General features: G+C 43.2%; 2 protein-coding genes across 2 annotated transcripts in view; both read left to right on the forward strand.

The window, feature by feature from the left end:
• LOC310829462 (T-cell-interacting, activating receptor on myeloid cells protein 1-like) overlaps nt 1–12,709 on the forward strand; it is a 74,680-nt gene extending 61,971 nt beyond the window's left edge. Inside the window, exon 5 of the mRNA XM_083707967.1 lies at nt 12,616–12,709. The gene's annotated coding sequence lies outside the window, so the exon portion shown is untranslated. The remainder of the gene's footprint in view (nt 1–12,615) is intronic.
• On the forward strand, nt 2,689–14,491 carry LOC310829453 (immunoglobulin superfamily member 1-like). The gene is made up of 6 exons (XM_083707936.1): nt 2,689–3,060; nt 3,189–3,224; nt 6,588–6,878; nt 7,827–8,132; nt 9,428–9,718; nt 12,106–14,491. Exons 1-6 carry the CDS (start codon nt 2,727–2,729, stop codon nt 12,213–12,215), a joined length of 1,368 nt encoding a protein of 455 aa, XP_083564062.1. The 5' UTR covers nt 2,689–2,726; the 3' UTR covers nt 12,216–14,491.
• Nucleotides 14,492–16,616: the final 2,125 nt, after the last annotated feature.

Below are 16,616 nucleotides of genomic sequence, written 5' to 3' on the forward strand. Positions count from 1 at the left end.
TACCCGTGAAAATCTACGAAAGCATATATATATATATATATATATATATGATATTTGCAACTATGTTTGGAATAGAATCACAAATGTAACTTAATTTTCAAACTGAAAGTCACTGTAACACATGCAAATCACAAATGTACATTTATTTGCCAAGCTGATAGACATTGTAAACCCTTCAGGTAAACATTGAAACATATCTTCCACTCACTCAGCCTCCAGAAACATGAACTGCTAGACTTCTAATATGCCTTCAGAAAAGTGATTTTCACTTGTAGGCTCACCTCACTAGTAGGGCTCCAGAACACTTCAGATTTTGTTGTTTTGAGTTTCTTTAGCTCATCTTGGCCTGGTATGTTAACAAGTCACCGTTTGACTTACCGGTAATCTATTGGGTGCTTTGCATCTGCAGGGACTCAACTTCCTTCTTGAGTTTCAATTCCACCCTTCACTGTGGGGCAAGCACTGAACAACAACAACAACAACAACAACAAGTATTTATTTATTTTCCGCCCTCCCCAGCCAGAGCCGGGCTCAGGACGGCTAACACCAGTAAAATTACAATAAAAACATATGGGGGGTGGGGAACCAATTTAAAATACAGGTTAAAAATACAATTTAAAATGCAGCCTGATTTTAATAGTAGCCCATAGATCAAAACCATAAGGGGAGGGAAACATAAGGGTCAGACTGAGTCCAAACCAAAGGCCAGGTGGAACAGCTCTGTCTTGCAGGCCCTGCGGAAAGATATCAAGTCCCACAGGGCCCTAGTCTCTTGTGACAGAGCGTTCTACCAAGTTGGGGCCAGTACTGAAAAGGCCCTGCCCTAGTTGAGACCAATCTAACCACCTTGCGACTTGGGACCTCCAAAGTGTTGTCATTTGTGGACCTTAAGGTCCTCCGCGGGGCATACCAGGAGAGGCGGTCCCGTAGGTACGTGGGTCCTAGGCTGCATAGGGCTTTAAAGGTCAAAACCAGCACCGTCAGCAGGAGGAGCATAAGTATTGTGGCAGCAGCGACAGAAGAGGCAGCTCCTTTTCTATTTGTTTGAAAGGGAAAGTGCAGCAGCAGCAGCAGCGACCACAGCAAAGCTCTGGTCTCGGGCCACAATGTTTAGCCTCAGCATCCTGCTCTGAGGACATCCCCAGTATTTGAGTGTGGTCTGTCCGCTTAGATGTGCAACTCTCTCTTCCTCTGTCCCAGTTCAAGAAATAGCTTTCTCTCTCTCTCTCTCTCTCTCTCTCTCTCTCTCTCTCTCTCTCTCATTTCTGCCCTTTCTTTTTGGTTTCCTTAATTCTAGTGCTATTCTTAGGTTAATTACTGTCAGTGCTCAAAGGGGAAGGGAAAAAAGGAAACAGTCAGCCTTAGGAAATACCATTTGGCTTTGAGCTCTAATGAATACTTTCTTTGAATATTTTACTCTCCAACCTAGTGTGCCATTTCCTTCCCATTCTCCCTTCCTGCACCCCATATTTTCAGACAGCAAACCTGCAGGAAAGGTCCTTTTCATTTGACTTATGTACGGTAGCCTTTCTCTGCCCGCAATTTCTGGGGAGTCTTTTGAATCATCTCACATGAGGCACCAAAAAGCCCTCAGAGGCCTGATGGGAAGAGAGGGGAGTGGCAACAACCAGACTTGGTCCCTCACCATCATCTGTTCAGTTGTTTGCCACCTGCCCTCAAGATTGTGCCCCAACGTGGCTCACAGAATATCAAGCAAACAGTAAGTACAGTGGTACCTCAGGTTAAGTACTTAATTCGTTCTGGAGGTCCGTGCTTAACCAGAAACTGTTCTTAACCTGAAGCACCACTTTAGCTAATGGGGCCTCCTGCTGCTGCCACACCACCGGAGCATGATTTCTGTTCTCATCCTGAAGCAAAGTTCTTAACCTGAGGTACTATTTCTGGGTTAGCGGAGTCTGTAACCTGAAGTGTATGTAACCTGAAGCGTATTTAACCTGAGGTACCACTGTACACCTCAAAACTACCTTTTGCAAAACATAGAACTGTTGACTACAGTCATACCTTGGAAGTCAAATGGAATCCATTCCAGAACTCTGTTCAATTTCCAAAACGTTTGGAAACCAAAGCGCTGCTTCTGATTGGCTGCAGGAAGCTCCTGCAGCCATTCGGAAGTTGCGGAAGCCCCATCGGACATTCGGGTTCCAAAGAACGTTTGCAAACCAGAACACTCACTTCCGGATTTGTGGCATTCGGGAGCCCAAACGTCTGAGTACAAAGGCGTTAGGTATCCAAGGTACGACTGTATATACAAATATCTAGGTTTTATATTGACAGATTATCGCACCTATCAAGAAAGAAATATGTTTAGTGGAATACCTCAGGCTGTTCTGCTTAGGTTCATTTAACTTTATCCCCATTGGGGAAATGACAGCAAGGTGGTCTTTAAACACACACACACAGAGAGAGAGAGAGGCAACTGTTGACTTCAGATAAATCTGTAGACCGTGAGGCTTCAGCCACAGATGTTTTCAATGCCATTTCGCCTAGAAACAATAGTCAGGCTGTGGAGCCCCTGGCAAAGGAGAAGACCAGGGTTCTGGTTATGAGAGTGGTTGTGTAGAAGAGGAAACTTCAGCAGCTGCAGCATTTTTTTGATGTGTATTTACCAAAGTTCTCTTTTTTATTTTTTGATGTGTGCTTACCAAAGTTCTCATGTTTTACACAGCTGTGACCATTATGGTAGTTACAACTTCCTTTTCTTACAGATGGCCACTCTCATTTTTGGGGGTAGGGGGGAGGAGGAGCCACATCTTGAAAGATCAAAATGTGAGCAGCCAATAATGATCCTGGTCCTCAAGGCACGTATCCAAGGTAGGGAAAAAAGGGAAGTGGCTTGCGAGGCAGTTCCAGCGCTGCTCAACTGTGCATCACAGAGTATGTGTACATCAAAGGGAAGAACTGTGTTGCAGAGCCATGTTGCAGCCTCCCTCCAAGATCTTCATTCCAGGGACAGCACACATCTTGGGGGACACAGGACACTGGACCACAGGGCTGGGCGCTCTTTCACCATGAGGCTCTTTTTCAACATCCTCTTTATCGGTTGGTATCTCAGATGAAAGGGTGAAGGGACTGGGGGTTGTGCAACGGCCGGGTGGAGGGACCAGAGACCCAGTTGTGGTTCCTGCTGCTCAGCTACATTGCCGCTAATGCGATCATCTCCTTTCCAGGATTCCTGCTGGCTGGACAGTGGCAGATCTCTGGGGGTGAGTCTCTTCGGGTGATAAATATGAACATGGGCCCAGGGGGAGATGGATGGGGGCAGAATGGGAGCTAACTGCAATGATTTCTCCCAACCAAATCGGATATTCTAACATCTGAATGATAACCATAGAGGCCTACCAAAAGTTCTCTGATCTATACAAATATTAAAGGTACAGGAACATCCAATCCCTATTTCTTTCTCTCTCTTTTTTGGTCAAAATGTACATTTACTGATTTTTCAATTAGGTTTTTTTAAAATAATATTATTTGATTATACAAAACATAAAATTGTAACAATCCAAATGCATATTGATATACTGTACAGTGGAACCTCAGTTGTCAAACACTTCAGAAGTTGAAAGTTTTGGCTTTCAAACGACAACCTGGAAGTGAATGGTTTTCCAACACGCCTCAGAAGTCAAACAGCTTCCAAGGCGTGTTTCTCCCATTTTTTCAATGGATTTTGCCAACTGGCAATTGCGTATCGGTTGTCAAACATTTCAGATGTTGAACGGTCTTCCGGAATGGATTACCTTTGGCTACTCTGAATCTCGAGACTTCTCCCCACCCCCTCCATGGGTCCTATTGTCAACATTTACAACTGCATATTATTTCATAATCTATATTTTATATCAATCCATATTATCCATGGTATGAACCCCATCCCTATTCCTTTGCCTTTAGGCAATCTACACACAAAATGCAATTCGCCCAGTGTAACCTTAGGCTGAGCAACAAGACATGATGGCAACCTTCTCCCTGCACGGCCAGAGGCAGGATACCTCTGAAGAACAGTTGCTAAGAATCTCAAGTATGGCGAATGCTCTGCTGCTCTCAGTCCTGCTCTTGGACTCCCCACAGACATCTGGTTGGCTCCTGGGGGAACTTGCATGACAAAGCTCGAGTAGCTGCAGTAGAAGAGAGTGCCTTCTACCAAGTCATTCTGATAGGCCAATGAGGTGGCCATTATAGAGGACAGTCCTCTCTTCGAAAAGCTGTCCAAGTTAAGTTTTGAAAACCATAGGAAAGGAAAGCAGGAGGGGGTCTTGAAGTTGCCCACCCACCATGAGCAGCTGAACAGTGGAATGAGCAGACACACAGCTCACCTGACCACAGTCTTCCCCACTAGGGTGGAAATAATGCATTTTCATTTAAAAAAGAGTAATTACTGTCCTACCTTAGTTCTCAAATGGAATCTGTTCCGGAAGTCCGTTCAACTTCCGAAAACGTTCAAAAACAGAGGCGTGGCTTCGGATTGGCTGCAAGAGCTTCCTGCACTCAGTCGGAATCTGCGCTGGACATTCGGCTTCCAAAAAACATTCGCAAACCAGAATACAGTACTCACTTCCGGGTTTGTGGCATTCGGGATCCAAAACATTCGAGTCAGAGGACTTCTGGGTTGGCGCCATCGCCGAATGGCGGACTCCCTGCCGAGCTCTGGAGGGAGCCTGCTCGGCAGGGGCTGGGTCCTACCGCGCCGGCGACGCGGGGACCCTCAAAAACCATGGGCGCTGAAACCCATGGACATGGTGACTCGGCTGGCACCTTTTGCGCTCCCCCCCGGCCCGCGAAGGAGCCTTTTTAAAGGCTGCGGAACGGGTGACAGGGGGGGGTGCTTTGAGTCCTCCGCTTCCCCTGCCGAGCGAAGCCGCATGCCATTCGACGGAGAGCGCTGACTTCTTCTATTGAAAATCTGGACCTAAAAGAATAACCCGTGAGTAATTGGAACCTGGACTAAAAAGGGGGAGAAATTTTTAAAAAATTCGGAGTGAGCGGGGGAGGCGCAAAAAGGAAGTCAGCCCCCCCCCCTGTTGTAGAGGAGTTAAAGCAAAGGATTTGACATCTAAGATCGAGTGCAACCCTATTTTTACAAAGATATTAATTTAGCGACGGAAAACTATAAGACTGAGCTGAAGGAGAAAAGTGGAATTGATTTAAAAGTAACCCCCCCCCCCCGGAACCCTGGGAGCGTTTTGTGAGAGCGCCGGGAGAAGACAAAGAGAGGTTTTGACAGCTGTCAAAGAGCGGTCAAAGCAGAAGAACAAAATGAGAACTTTGTTACAATGACTTTGCCGGTTACATTTGTTATAAATTGGATACAAATTGTTTAAAACAAGGAATAACAAGCTATTTGGACTGATTGGGGTGATCTGGAAGGGAACTGAGTTATTGCAACCCACCTAGAGGAGCCGAGGGATATTACAAGTTGTTGACATGGAATTTGAATAGAACTTTCTATCTCCTGGGAAACTGCAGAAATGGAACACTATTTTGACTACAGAGGCTGACATACTAAAGAAGACAATAGACTTATCTATTGAAAAATGGAAGGGACTTGGCATTATGTTTCGTTCCTGAATAACAGAGCCTCTGCAGCTGAATTTGAAGCTTTTGGAATTAGAACATTTGTGCAGGAAAACAGGAGGGAAAAAAAAGAAAAGAAAAGGAGAGAGATCAACAAGAACAACAAGAATAACAAGAATAACAAGAATTGGATAAAGTTGAAAGAGGGAACATTTGGGACATCCAGACCTGAAAGGTTTAAAGAAATAAAATTGGAGTTTTTACTCCTAATGTATAAAAATCTGGATGGAAAAAATGGGCCTTTTTGAGACAGACTCCTTCCAAGATTGGACATTCGAAATTAAAGATGACTGGTAAAGGACTATGGCTTAAATAAATTGTGGGAGCTCCAGGAAGACATCAGATGTTGATAAATTTTGGGAACGCAACCGGGAAAAGGGGGAGGGAAATTTGGAATCCAAAGGGTGTTAAACTACATTTTTTTTCATTATATTTTAATCTGTAATGTATGTTAAAGGGGGGAACGCGTGGAAGGGAACAGGTCGATTTTAGGAGATGGGAAAATATTTTTAAATTGGGTCAATGACAATAAGTTCAAAATTTGGGATAAGAAATTGCTGAATTTATAAGTAAGAATTGGAATACAAGAGGGGGAGGGGAGGGGAAGTCCTGGAAAGATGTTATGGAAAACAAGATTTTAAATTTGGATGTTTTGTTTTTTATTTGGTTGTAATTGGAAACTTTTAATAAATATTATTTAAAAAAAAAAACATTCGAGTCACAAGGCATTCGAGAAGCAAAGTACGACTGTATTTATGTGGATTTTCCCATATAAATTAGCATGTGGTAAAGTCAGGGCCTTCTTTTGTCTTCCTCTTTGGTGAGCCTTTTGTACATGCTCCATCTTCCTAATCTGCATTTTCATTTAAAAATTAGTAATTATTTATAAATGTGGATCTTTACATACAAATTAGCATGTGGTAAAGTCAGGGCCTTCTTTTGTCTTCCTCTTTGGTGATCCATCTTCCAAATCTCACCTTTGTTCTCCTGTTTCGGTCCAGGACAAACTTACCCTAAACCTTCCATCTCAGTGGTTTCCACAAATGTGGTCAGCCCAGGGGGAAATATCATCTTACGGTGTTCAAGTAAATACCATCAAGATGCATTCTACTATCTTCACAAAGATTCACGAATTACTGATTCAGCAGTTTGGAAGAGCGAGAGGGATGCAGTTGTATTTCAGATTGCCAATGCAAGAGCTTCAGATGGCGGAACCTATACGTGTAGCTATTTCTTAAGTTATGATCGACAGTGCTCAAATCGTAGTGATCCTGTCCAAGTCTTCATAAAAGGTGAGAGCCTGGCTTAGCCTTTTTATGCTATTTTCACAACTGACATGTAAGAGGAGGAAAGAGAGAGAGACATTAGGCTAGCCATCAGGCAATGGGTTTTTCCGCCTGCCTCATCCCTCCCTCCAGCCCTATCAGCCTTTTCCAGATCATGACTTTAAGAACAGCAGAAGCAGCTGGGAAGAGACTTAAACAGCTATCTGACTTTTAGAAGATAGCTGAAGGCAGCCCAGTTTTGGGAAGTATTTAATGTTTGATGTTTTAATGTGTCTTTAATATTCTGTTGGGAGCTGCCCAGAGTGGAAACCTAGCCAGATGGATGGGATAAAAAAAATATTTTGTTGTTGTTGTTATCAAGAGTTCTTCACTAGTAATAAATATTGCAGAAATCCCATGAATTCAACAGAAATGCCATGAATTCAACAGAAATGCCATAAATTCAACAAAATCTCTTAACCAGTGCTTTTCATTGAGGGGGCAAAAAGGTGCCAATACTGCGTGCCCTTAAGTAACTCCAGGAAAAAGCACTGTGAGTCTTAAATAAAAATTGCAATCACACAGTTAGATACACATGATATTCAGTGTAGATGCAGATAAGACCAATGATCCCAAATACTTGGTTCTTAACTCTTTCTACAGCGTTCATTGAAATAGGCAACAGAAAAGTACAGTAACTCAGCTTATAAGATTACCACCTAACCTGGCCAATGATGGGTGTTGTAGGCGTGTGGAAGGTGCAAGGTCACCCATCTCTAAACTGAAGTTGTAAACAAAAAACTTAGAAGCATCAAGATCTTATAAACATTTACCCTCGGGATTAAACATCCTCGGGATTTTGCATTCTCCCAGAACCTGCAAACCTCTCCCATATGACAGATTGTTGCCTGGGACTGATTTGAGAAGGCTGAACTGCATCTTTGAAATCTCACCCTTGTTCTCTTCCATGTGCAGGAAATCTGCATTCCAAGCCTTCCATCGCAGTGAATTCATCTGAAATGTTTGCCGAAAAGGGGAATGTCAAAATCAGCTGCAAGGCAGAAGGCAACTTACCAATGCTGTTCTCTTTGTTTATACAAGTGGGTGCAGATAGGCAGCAGAGAAATCTGACAGAGAAAACAGCAACAAAGGAGGCTGTCTTTGCCTTTGACAATGCCCAAGAATTCCAAGGAGGTCTCTACCAATGTAGATATTGCTACAAAACAGCCTTCGTTGAACTGTGCTCAGATTTCAGTGACAGCCGACGCATCAACAGAATAAGTAAGGTTCAACATACATCCTCCTGTTCTGACAAAAGGGTCTGAAATGGGAGTTTTCTGCATTTTCAACATCTGTACATCCAGTGGAGAATTTGCATAGAATAAAATATTCCAAATTGGCTGGGATTGAAGGAGGGAGTGTGCTGTGCATGGATCTGAGAGCCAGTGTGGTGTAGTGGTTAAGAGAGGTAGACTCGTAATCTGGGGAACCAAGTTCATGTCTCCGCTCTTCCACATGCAGCTGCTGGGTGACCTTGGGCCAGTCACACTTCTCTGAAGTCTCTCAGCCCCACTCACCTCACAGAGTGTTTGTTGTGGGGAATGAAGGGAAAGGAGAATGTTAGCCGCTTTGAGACTCCTTCGGGTAGTGATAAAGTGGGATATCAAATCCAAACTCTTCTTCTTCTTCTCTTGGAATCTTCTGAAGAAAGCTGCAGGAAGGTGTTTGTAGAATTTGTAGTGTTAAAACGGAAAGGGGTCAAACCATTGCAAGAGGTGTTGAAATTTTGGCAGGTTGGATAGTTACAATGGAATGGTCTCGGTGGTGGAGTGCACATTTTTATTCTTATTTATTTATGATTATTACTTTGGATAGATAGATAGATGATAGATAGATAGATAGATAGATAGATAGATAGATAGATAGAGATAGATAGATAGATAGATAGATAGATAGATAGATAGATATAGATGATGATAGATAGATAGATAGATAGATAGATAGATAGATAGATGATAGATAGATAGATAGATAGATAGATAGATAGATAGATAGATGATAGATGGATATAGATGATAGATAGAGATGATAGATGATAGATATAGATAGATAGATAGATAGATAGATAGATAGATAGATAGATAGATGATAGATAGATAGATAGATAGATAGATAGATAGATAGATGATAGATAGATAGATGATAGATAGATAGATAGATAGATAGATAGATAGATGATAGATATAGATAGATGATAGATTAGATAGATGATAGATGATAGATGATAGATAGATAGATAGATAGATAGATAGATAGATGATAGATAGATAGATAGATAGATAGATAGATAGATAGATAGATAGATAGATATAGATAGATGATAGATGATAGATAGATGATAGATGATAGACAGATAGATGCAGACTAGGAAGGAACCTTTGTCCTTCCAGATGTTACTGGGTCCTAGCAAGTGTGGCCATATTTCTTCTGACCTGATCAAAAGCAGCAGAGTGCAGGGGAAGAATATCACGCCACTTCCCTCCATACCATTCTCACAGTGTTTTATTTGCACCCAGATCCCAGCCTGTCCAAACCCTCCATCAAAGTGCTACCCGACGAACGTATTTCCCCAGGACAGAATATCACCATTGAGTGCCAGGGGCCAGAAAAGGGTCTGAACTTCTCCCTCTACAAATCCGGGAAACTGATAACATCGCAGGTGACGGAGTCAGAGAGAAACAGAGCCGAGTTCCCTTTCTTCAACGTGGGGTTGGAAGACGAAGGAAACTACACCTGCCAATATCACCGCTGGGGAAATCCCTTTGCCTGGTCAGAGGCAAGTAATGCCACGGAGCTGGTTGTAAGAGGTGAGAAGATTGGTTTGGTCCTTGTCTCTCCCCTGCCGTCCAAGTCTTGCTCCCTGTTGTGGAGGAGGCAGGAGCTTCAAGGGGCCTGAGACTCACACTGCAAGGGAGGAGGGAACCAGCTTCTTAGCCTCCGTCAGCACCACTTCTCTAAAAGCAGGAGAAAAGTTTCCTATTTTGCAGTGATACAGCTGTAGATGTTCCACCTTCCAAATACCAGCTCTCTTTCTTCTCCAGGAGAGCTTTCTCCAAAGCCTCCCTTCTTTGTGAGGCCCAGTCCTCTCATCATCCCAGGGCATCTATGCTGTGCAGCTTGCCTTACCTGACAAGGGACACATCCCACCTGTGTTCTCTGCCAACTAATCTCCTGAGTAATGGCATAAATGCAGCCCATCGACATTCACACTCTGAGTTGCACGTGGGTTTCTATATTCCGCAATAGCATGCAAATCTTTCCCATTTTACAAAGCCGGACTATTGTGTAAGATCAAAGGATTAAGCATCCCTCTTTTTCTCTTTCTCCCCCTGCATAAGCTACTCCCAAGCCTTCCATCTCAGTGAGCCCAGGTGAGGGGATTGCTCTGGAAGGAAATGCCAGCATCCACTGTAAGACCGAAGAACAGCAAGAAGCAAATGATGGATTCTCTTACTTCTACAGCATCCTGCCTCTCTGTCACCTGGCTTCTCCAACTCCCTCTAATTCTGAACTGCCCTCTGCCCCAAACTCTTCCTGCTCCCTAAAACCTGGCACCTCCCCTGCATATAACCCTTCCTTCTCACAGTCTGCTCTTCATCCCTCTTCCTCCCTCTGACCACTCATCCTTGTCCCACCACCAGTCCCCTGGCTCTGAGCCATCTTCCCATGGGGGCTTCATTGGGGAGTGCTGGTGCCCCCCATCTCTCCTCTGCATCCAGACAGTCCATGAGTCTTTATAAAGATACAGTGGTACCTCAGGTTAAGTACTTAATTCGTTCCGGAGGTCTGTACTTAACCTGAAACTGTTCTTAACCTAAAACACCACTTTAGCTAATGGGGCCTCCCACTGCTGCTGCGCCACTGGAGCACGATTTTTGTTCTCATCCTGAAGCAAAGTTCTTAACCTGAAGCACTATTTCTGGGTTAGTGGAGTCTGTAACCTGAAGCGTATCTAACCTGAAGCGTATGTAACCAGAGATACCACTGTATTACCTGTGAGCATTAAATGCCTGTTTACAGATAGTAAACTCAGTCTTTTACAGCAGAACACAGCAGAAGCAACTGTGGTTGGAATAGTAACATCAAAGTTTTTATTTATAAAGCAAATAACAAAACAATAAGACGACTCTCACATCCATCTTTTTCAGCAGAGGAGCAGAGAGAGAGCAGAGAGGGAGGAGACATTTAAATGATTCCCATACTCATACATCAATTAAGTAATTAAAGGCAACACACAACATTATGCAATGTGAGAAGGAGACATTACAATACTAACATCCTCCCCCTTTTCATGGTAACATTGTCTTATCATCTAGTACATCTGTAACATCTGTACATATAGACGCAGTTGTTGTTTATTTACAACCTTCAACAACAAATCTGCGGATATTTCTTAAATCTGGGTGGGGCTGGTATGAGGGAGCTTTCATCCTGAAGGGATGATCAGTGCCTGTTCGGACCTTAGATTGTCTTTTGCCTTCCTGCTCTGCCTGCTACAATTTGCGTGTTTTGTGTCAGCCAGCTAGATAAGATAGTTTTGTTATTTTCTTGGCTTCTGAGCAGTCCTAAATTGTGTAATCATGTGAAGTTTTTGCTTTTAACAGAGTCTTGTTTTTAAAAACAACGGGTTTTCTTATGAGAACTGACTTTGGCTTGAGTTACTGAGCCTCCCAGCTGACCCCCAGGCAGTGCTGAACCTGACCTTCTGCTCTCCTCAGCCAGGACCACCCAACCAATCCATTGGTCAATGAAATTTCAAGCCCACATTATGGACCAGTAATTCTGAATGGAACGCCCAGCAAATGACCAATCACAAACTGACTACTTTTGGATGCTCCTGCAGTGACATAAAAAACTGAAGCGCAACATGTGTACCTGCCATCTTATTAGCAAAAGGGAGCAACTGTGACAGTGGAACTCTGAGTAGGTCCACTGCTTGCATTCTAGTATGCTTTGTATCATCTTTCTGGTTCTAGTCTAGTTTTAGGCAAGTGGAGTAGATTAGAAGACTGCTTCCATTGGCAGGTAGATCCAGCAGGCTGTTCTTATGTTCTTAGAAATCAGAAGTAAGTCCCACTGAACTCAATGGGGCTAAGTATGCTGAGGGCCGCAGCCTTGAGACCATCTCCCTCCTCACCCTGCCTTCATCACAACCAACAATTGAGTAGTAACTCTTCTCTGTCTCACTCTGCAGCAAAGACTTCTCCATCCATGGAGATCAACATCCGCCTGGGAGTTGCTGGCTTGGTCCTGCTTTCCTTGGTGCTGATCGTGGCTGAGTTCATGTGCAGCAGGCAAGGCTGAGAAGCTCTGACTTGACTCAGTTCCACGAGTCAAGACCCTTCCATGAGGCATCTGAGACAAGCAAAGCCACAGGAATCCCATAGAGACTGGTTTCATTTCTGGTTCATCTGAAGGCCAAATTTCTATTCTGTGATAACACCAAGAACCGTTTTGGAAGGGGCTGGGGTGGGGTGAGAATACTGGAGGCTTCTGTTTTCTGTGCTTTTTTGAGCTTTTTTAAAAAGTTTGGACAGGGCCTTCTTAAGCATACCCCCCCCCCCCATTTCCCAGAGTTATCAACCTCCTTTTTTTAGTGAGGCTGGATGAGGCACTTCCCAGCTCAGCTGGCTGCTTCGTGCTGCGGTGGCCACGGCAGGTGGAGGCTCCGGGTGTGGCGCTGCTTGGGCGCGGCATGGTGGAGGCAGGTGAGGGTGATGAGCAGGCCGGGGGAGCCAGCCCTGTAGAGATCTGCGGCGCCTGATGCCCACCTCAAAGATGAAGACAGCTAACAGGAGCGAGCAAGAGTGTGTGGCTGAGCGTTGGCTGGGTTTTTTCCCTTTTAGCCTTCTGGCACTCCACAGAATTTGGCGCCTACAGGCTAAAAGGGAAAAAACTGAGCCGACGCTCTGCGGAAGCTGGGCATGCACCTAGGCTCACTCAGCACGCTCATTCAGTGTTCCCGGGACTCTCACCTGGCACCCTCCAAAACGTGGCACCTTGGCGCCCCGCACCACTAGCATCTATGGGTAAGACGGCCCTGAGTCTGGAAATGAAATGAAATACAGTGGTACCTCGGGTTAAGTGCTTAATTCATTCCGGAGGTCCGTTCTTAACCTGAAACTGTTCTTAACCTGAAGCACCACTTTAGCTAATGGGGCCTCCTCCTGCTGCTGCGCCACTGGAGCACGATTTCTGTTCTTATCCTGAAGCAAAGTCCTTAACCCGAGGTACTATTTCTGGGTTAGCGGAGTCTGTAACCTAAAGCGTATGTAACCCGAGGTACCACTGTATCCCAAGTTTAATTGGCAAAGGCAGGGGACAAGGTGGTGGTTTTTTTTGTCCTAAACAGTTTATCATGTAGCTGATGTATGTGACCATGTGGAAGGGTGTACAAGGGGAAGGAGTGTCCTTCCAGACACTCTGGCCTGCCCTGGGAGACTTGCTACACTTGCTGCCGCATTGGCAAAAACTAGTGAAGAAAGAAAAAAGGGGGTAGAAATTCCTCTGCTGTCCTGAATTTTGGGATGTAAACCCCCCCCCCCCATTTTTTAATCCATTCTAGAAATTGTGGATGGGAAATCCAAATGAATCTTTGAGTTAGTACAAAGTTATTTTAACAAATTGCAAACTGTGCCCCTCCCCCAGTAAGAAGCACGGGCAACAGACAAATATCTCACATTGCTGGAGAAATGCTCAGATCCAGGCATGGCTTCCTCACGCCTTTCACAAGGGCCAACCGGCCACCGTTTCAATAGAGTCTGTTTGGATGAGCTCCTCTAAGCAGGGGCAATAAAAAGATAGGAGGAGAAACCTGGGAGGTGAAGGAACAAATCTGTCTTTAAACATTTCATACCCAAGAGAGATCAGATTGATGAATGGGCCAAATATCTGCTGTGGGAGGGCTGAGCTGTTCTACAACTGGGACAGGATGAGAATAAGCACTGGTGGCTTGCATCTGAACATTGCCCAAGTCATGTGCAGGCACCTTAGCTGCGGACATGCCCTGCATTCATCTGCAGAAGGTCTTGGATATACATATGGTTTAGTGCTAGGAAATAATTTCACTTGTGAAGGGACAGAAGCTTCTCTCAGCCTCTGCCAAGGAAGAGATGTCTATGGTGAGAAGTGCAGGCCTAGAAAGCACAAAACATGCAGAAAACTGCTTGAACCCACGCTTTCTAGGTGTGGGATTGCAGAAGTGAGGGAGAGCCCTCAGCCTCAACCTTGTCTGCCAGTATCACCCCCATTCATTCCTCAGGTGCCATTTTCCCCAGTCTATTGAAATTGATGTTTCTCTTCCTTCTGACTCAAAAGATGTGTCTCCCTACAACTCATCAGAATAATTCTAGGCAGATCACTTTCAGTATGATCTTCTGGGAGTCCTCTCTTGTTAATAATTTAGATAAAACCACATGTTCATATGAGATTATAATGTAGTGCAACCCATTCAGGTACACCACCAGCTTCTGATCATTCCACATAAGCTGGTCACTCCATTTCCAGATGCCTGAAAGAACTGGTGTTAAGTTCTTATTTTATTTATTTATTTTGTAAATAAAATTTTATTGGTTTTACAATTTCAAATTCAACAATTATTTTCCATCCAAAAAAAAAAGAAAAGAAAAGAAAGAAAAAGAATGAGAAATACAAAATATAAGAATTTTTTAAAAAAAATATATTTTCAGAGGTTCTCTTTAACCTCCTGACTTCCCTCCCTTTCCTTTCCTAGTTCATTGAATATATATATATATTCTGCATAATCAGACTTAAACCACTTTTTTCCTTATGCTTGTTATTTTATCTGAATTACATACCATCAGTTTTCATTGTTTCAGTTCAAATCTCCTTCCGTAAACTTTACCTTATTTTAACTATTTGCAAGTGTTTACCAGGGGTAGGCAACCTAAGGCCCGGGGGCCATATCCAGCCAAATCGCCTTCTCAATCCGGCCCGCGAATGGTTCAGGAATCAGTGTGCTTTTACATGAGTAGAATGTGTCCTTTTATTTAAAATGCATCTCTGGGTTATTTGTGGGGCATAGGAATTCGTTCATATTTTTTTCAAAATATAGTCCGGCCTACTACATGGTCTGAGGGGCAGTGGACTGGCCCATGGCTGAAAAGGGTTGCTGACTCCTGGTTTAGTCAAAGCCTGCCAATGTTTCTACTTGTTTACAATATTTTTTTTACATATACTTAGGTTACCAGATGTCCCCATTTTCTGGGGACAGTCCCCGGATTTACAAATCAGTCCCCTGAGAAAATCCATCTATTTAATAGGAAGTTGAAAAGTGTCCTTGGACTCATTGGGAAAAAATGTGGTAACCTTAACATATGCAATAAATGCATTTATTGTGTTAAGTTCTTATTTAATCCCAGGGCAGCTTTTGGTGTTCTGGTGTTAATGTAAATAATATTGCATATGTATGTAATAATATTAGATTAATTATGGGAAATTCATATTTGGTAAACGTGTAGGTCAGTATAATAGTTGAATTAAGGTATGTGTTGGGTTGGGGAGGGAGTGTGCTTGGAATGTTGGAAGTGAATGGTGATTGGCTAGGAGTTTGCAAAGGAGTTTGAAAGCTGATGGGAGAAGTTTAGAGAGTTGGCTGAGTTTGGAGTTGAGTTGCACTTGGATCAAGAGCTGTATGTGGACGTGGAAAGAGTATTTGGATAGTAGCATGGCTGGTTTGGTAGAGTAGGGTCGCTATTGTACAAAATCACTATACCGCATGCACATATTGGGATGCACGTAGATAAATACATCTCACTCACAGAAATAGATAGCCATTTCTATAAATTCCACCATTCACTCATGAACCCCATTTTATACAACCTGGAGTATTATTCCTATGAAATCCCAAGCCATTGATTTACATTACAGACAGCGCCTCCACAGGCCACCAGCCTTACAGCATCCCAGTCATTTGACAGCGCTAACAAGCTAACTTGGCTTGTCTGTCAACGCTGTGGGGTGCCCAGTTGAAAGAGGAAGGTATTGATTTATGCCAGATAAGCTCTATCACTGGTTCTCCTATGCAATAAATGGAAACACACATTTTTTTAAAGAGGAAAATAGATGACAAAATGAATTGGAAAAGGATGTTTAAATATACGTTTGTAAAACACCAGAAGCCTTTTTGTTAGGAATAACAGGAAGAGAGATAAATAGAAGGGATTATAAACTTTTTCAGTATGCAGCAACAGCGGCAAGAATATTAATGGCCCAAAAATGGAAACAAGAGGAACTACTGACTTTGAATGAGTGGAGAATGAAACTTATGGACTACGCAGAATTGGATAAAATGACTGGAAAAATCAGATATCAGAAATATCACAAATTCATCAAGGACTGGGGAAAGTTCACGGATTATCTGAAAAACATGTGATGAACAAACAATGCTAGTGGGTTTTAAAGAGGTTTTGTGATAGTATAAGGTACATTGTAAAAAAGAAACAGAGATGGAAGGATAATATTAATTTGCAATATTATATATAGAAAATGTGTGAAGATAGGAAAAATGGATGATTGATGGAGGTGCTGGTGGAAGTTCAAAAACTGGAAATTTGAAAACATGCTTGTATGGACCAATTTGTAAAGGAAAAATCTAATAAAAAAATTTTATATATAAAAAAAGGAAGTTCTTTCCTGCCCCCACTCCCTTTGTGAACTTTTGCAGCTGATAAAGATCCCTCTTCT

Source organism: Podarcis gaigeae (assembly GCF_964106915.1).
Source record: "Podarcis gaigeae genome assembly, chromosome: 13".
In the NCBI taxonomy this organism is placed as follows: Eukaryota; Metazoa; Chordata; class Lepidosauria; order Squamata; family Lacertidae; genus Podarcis; species Podarcis gaigeae.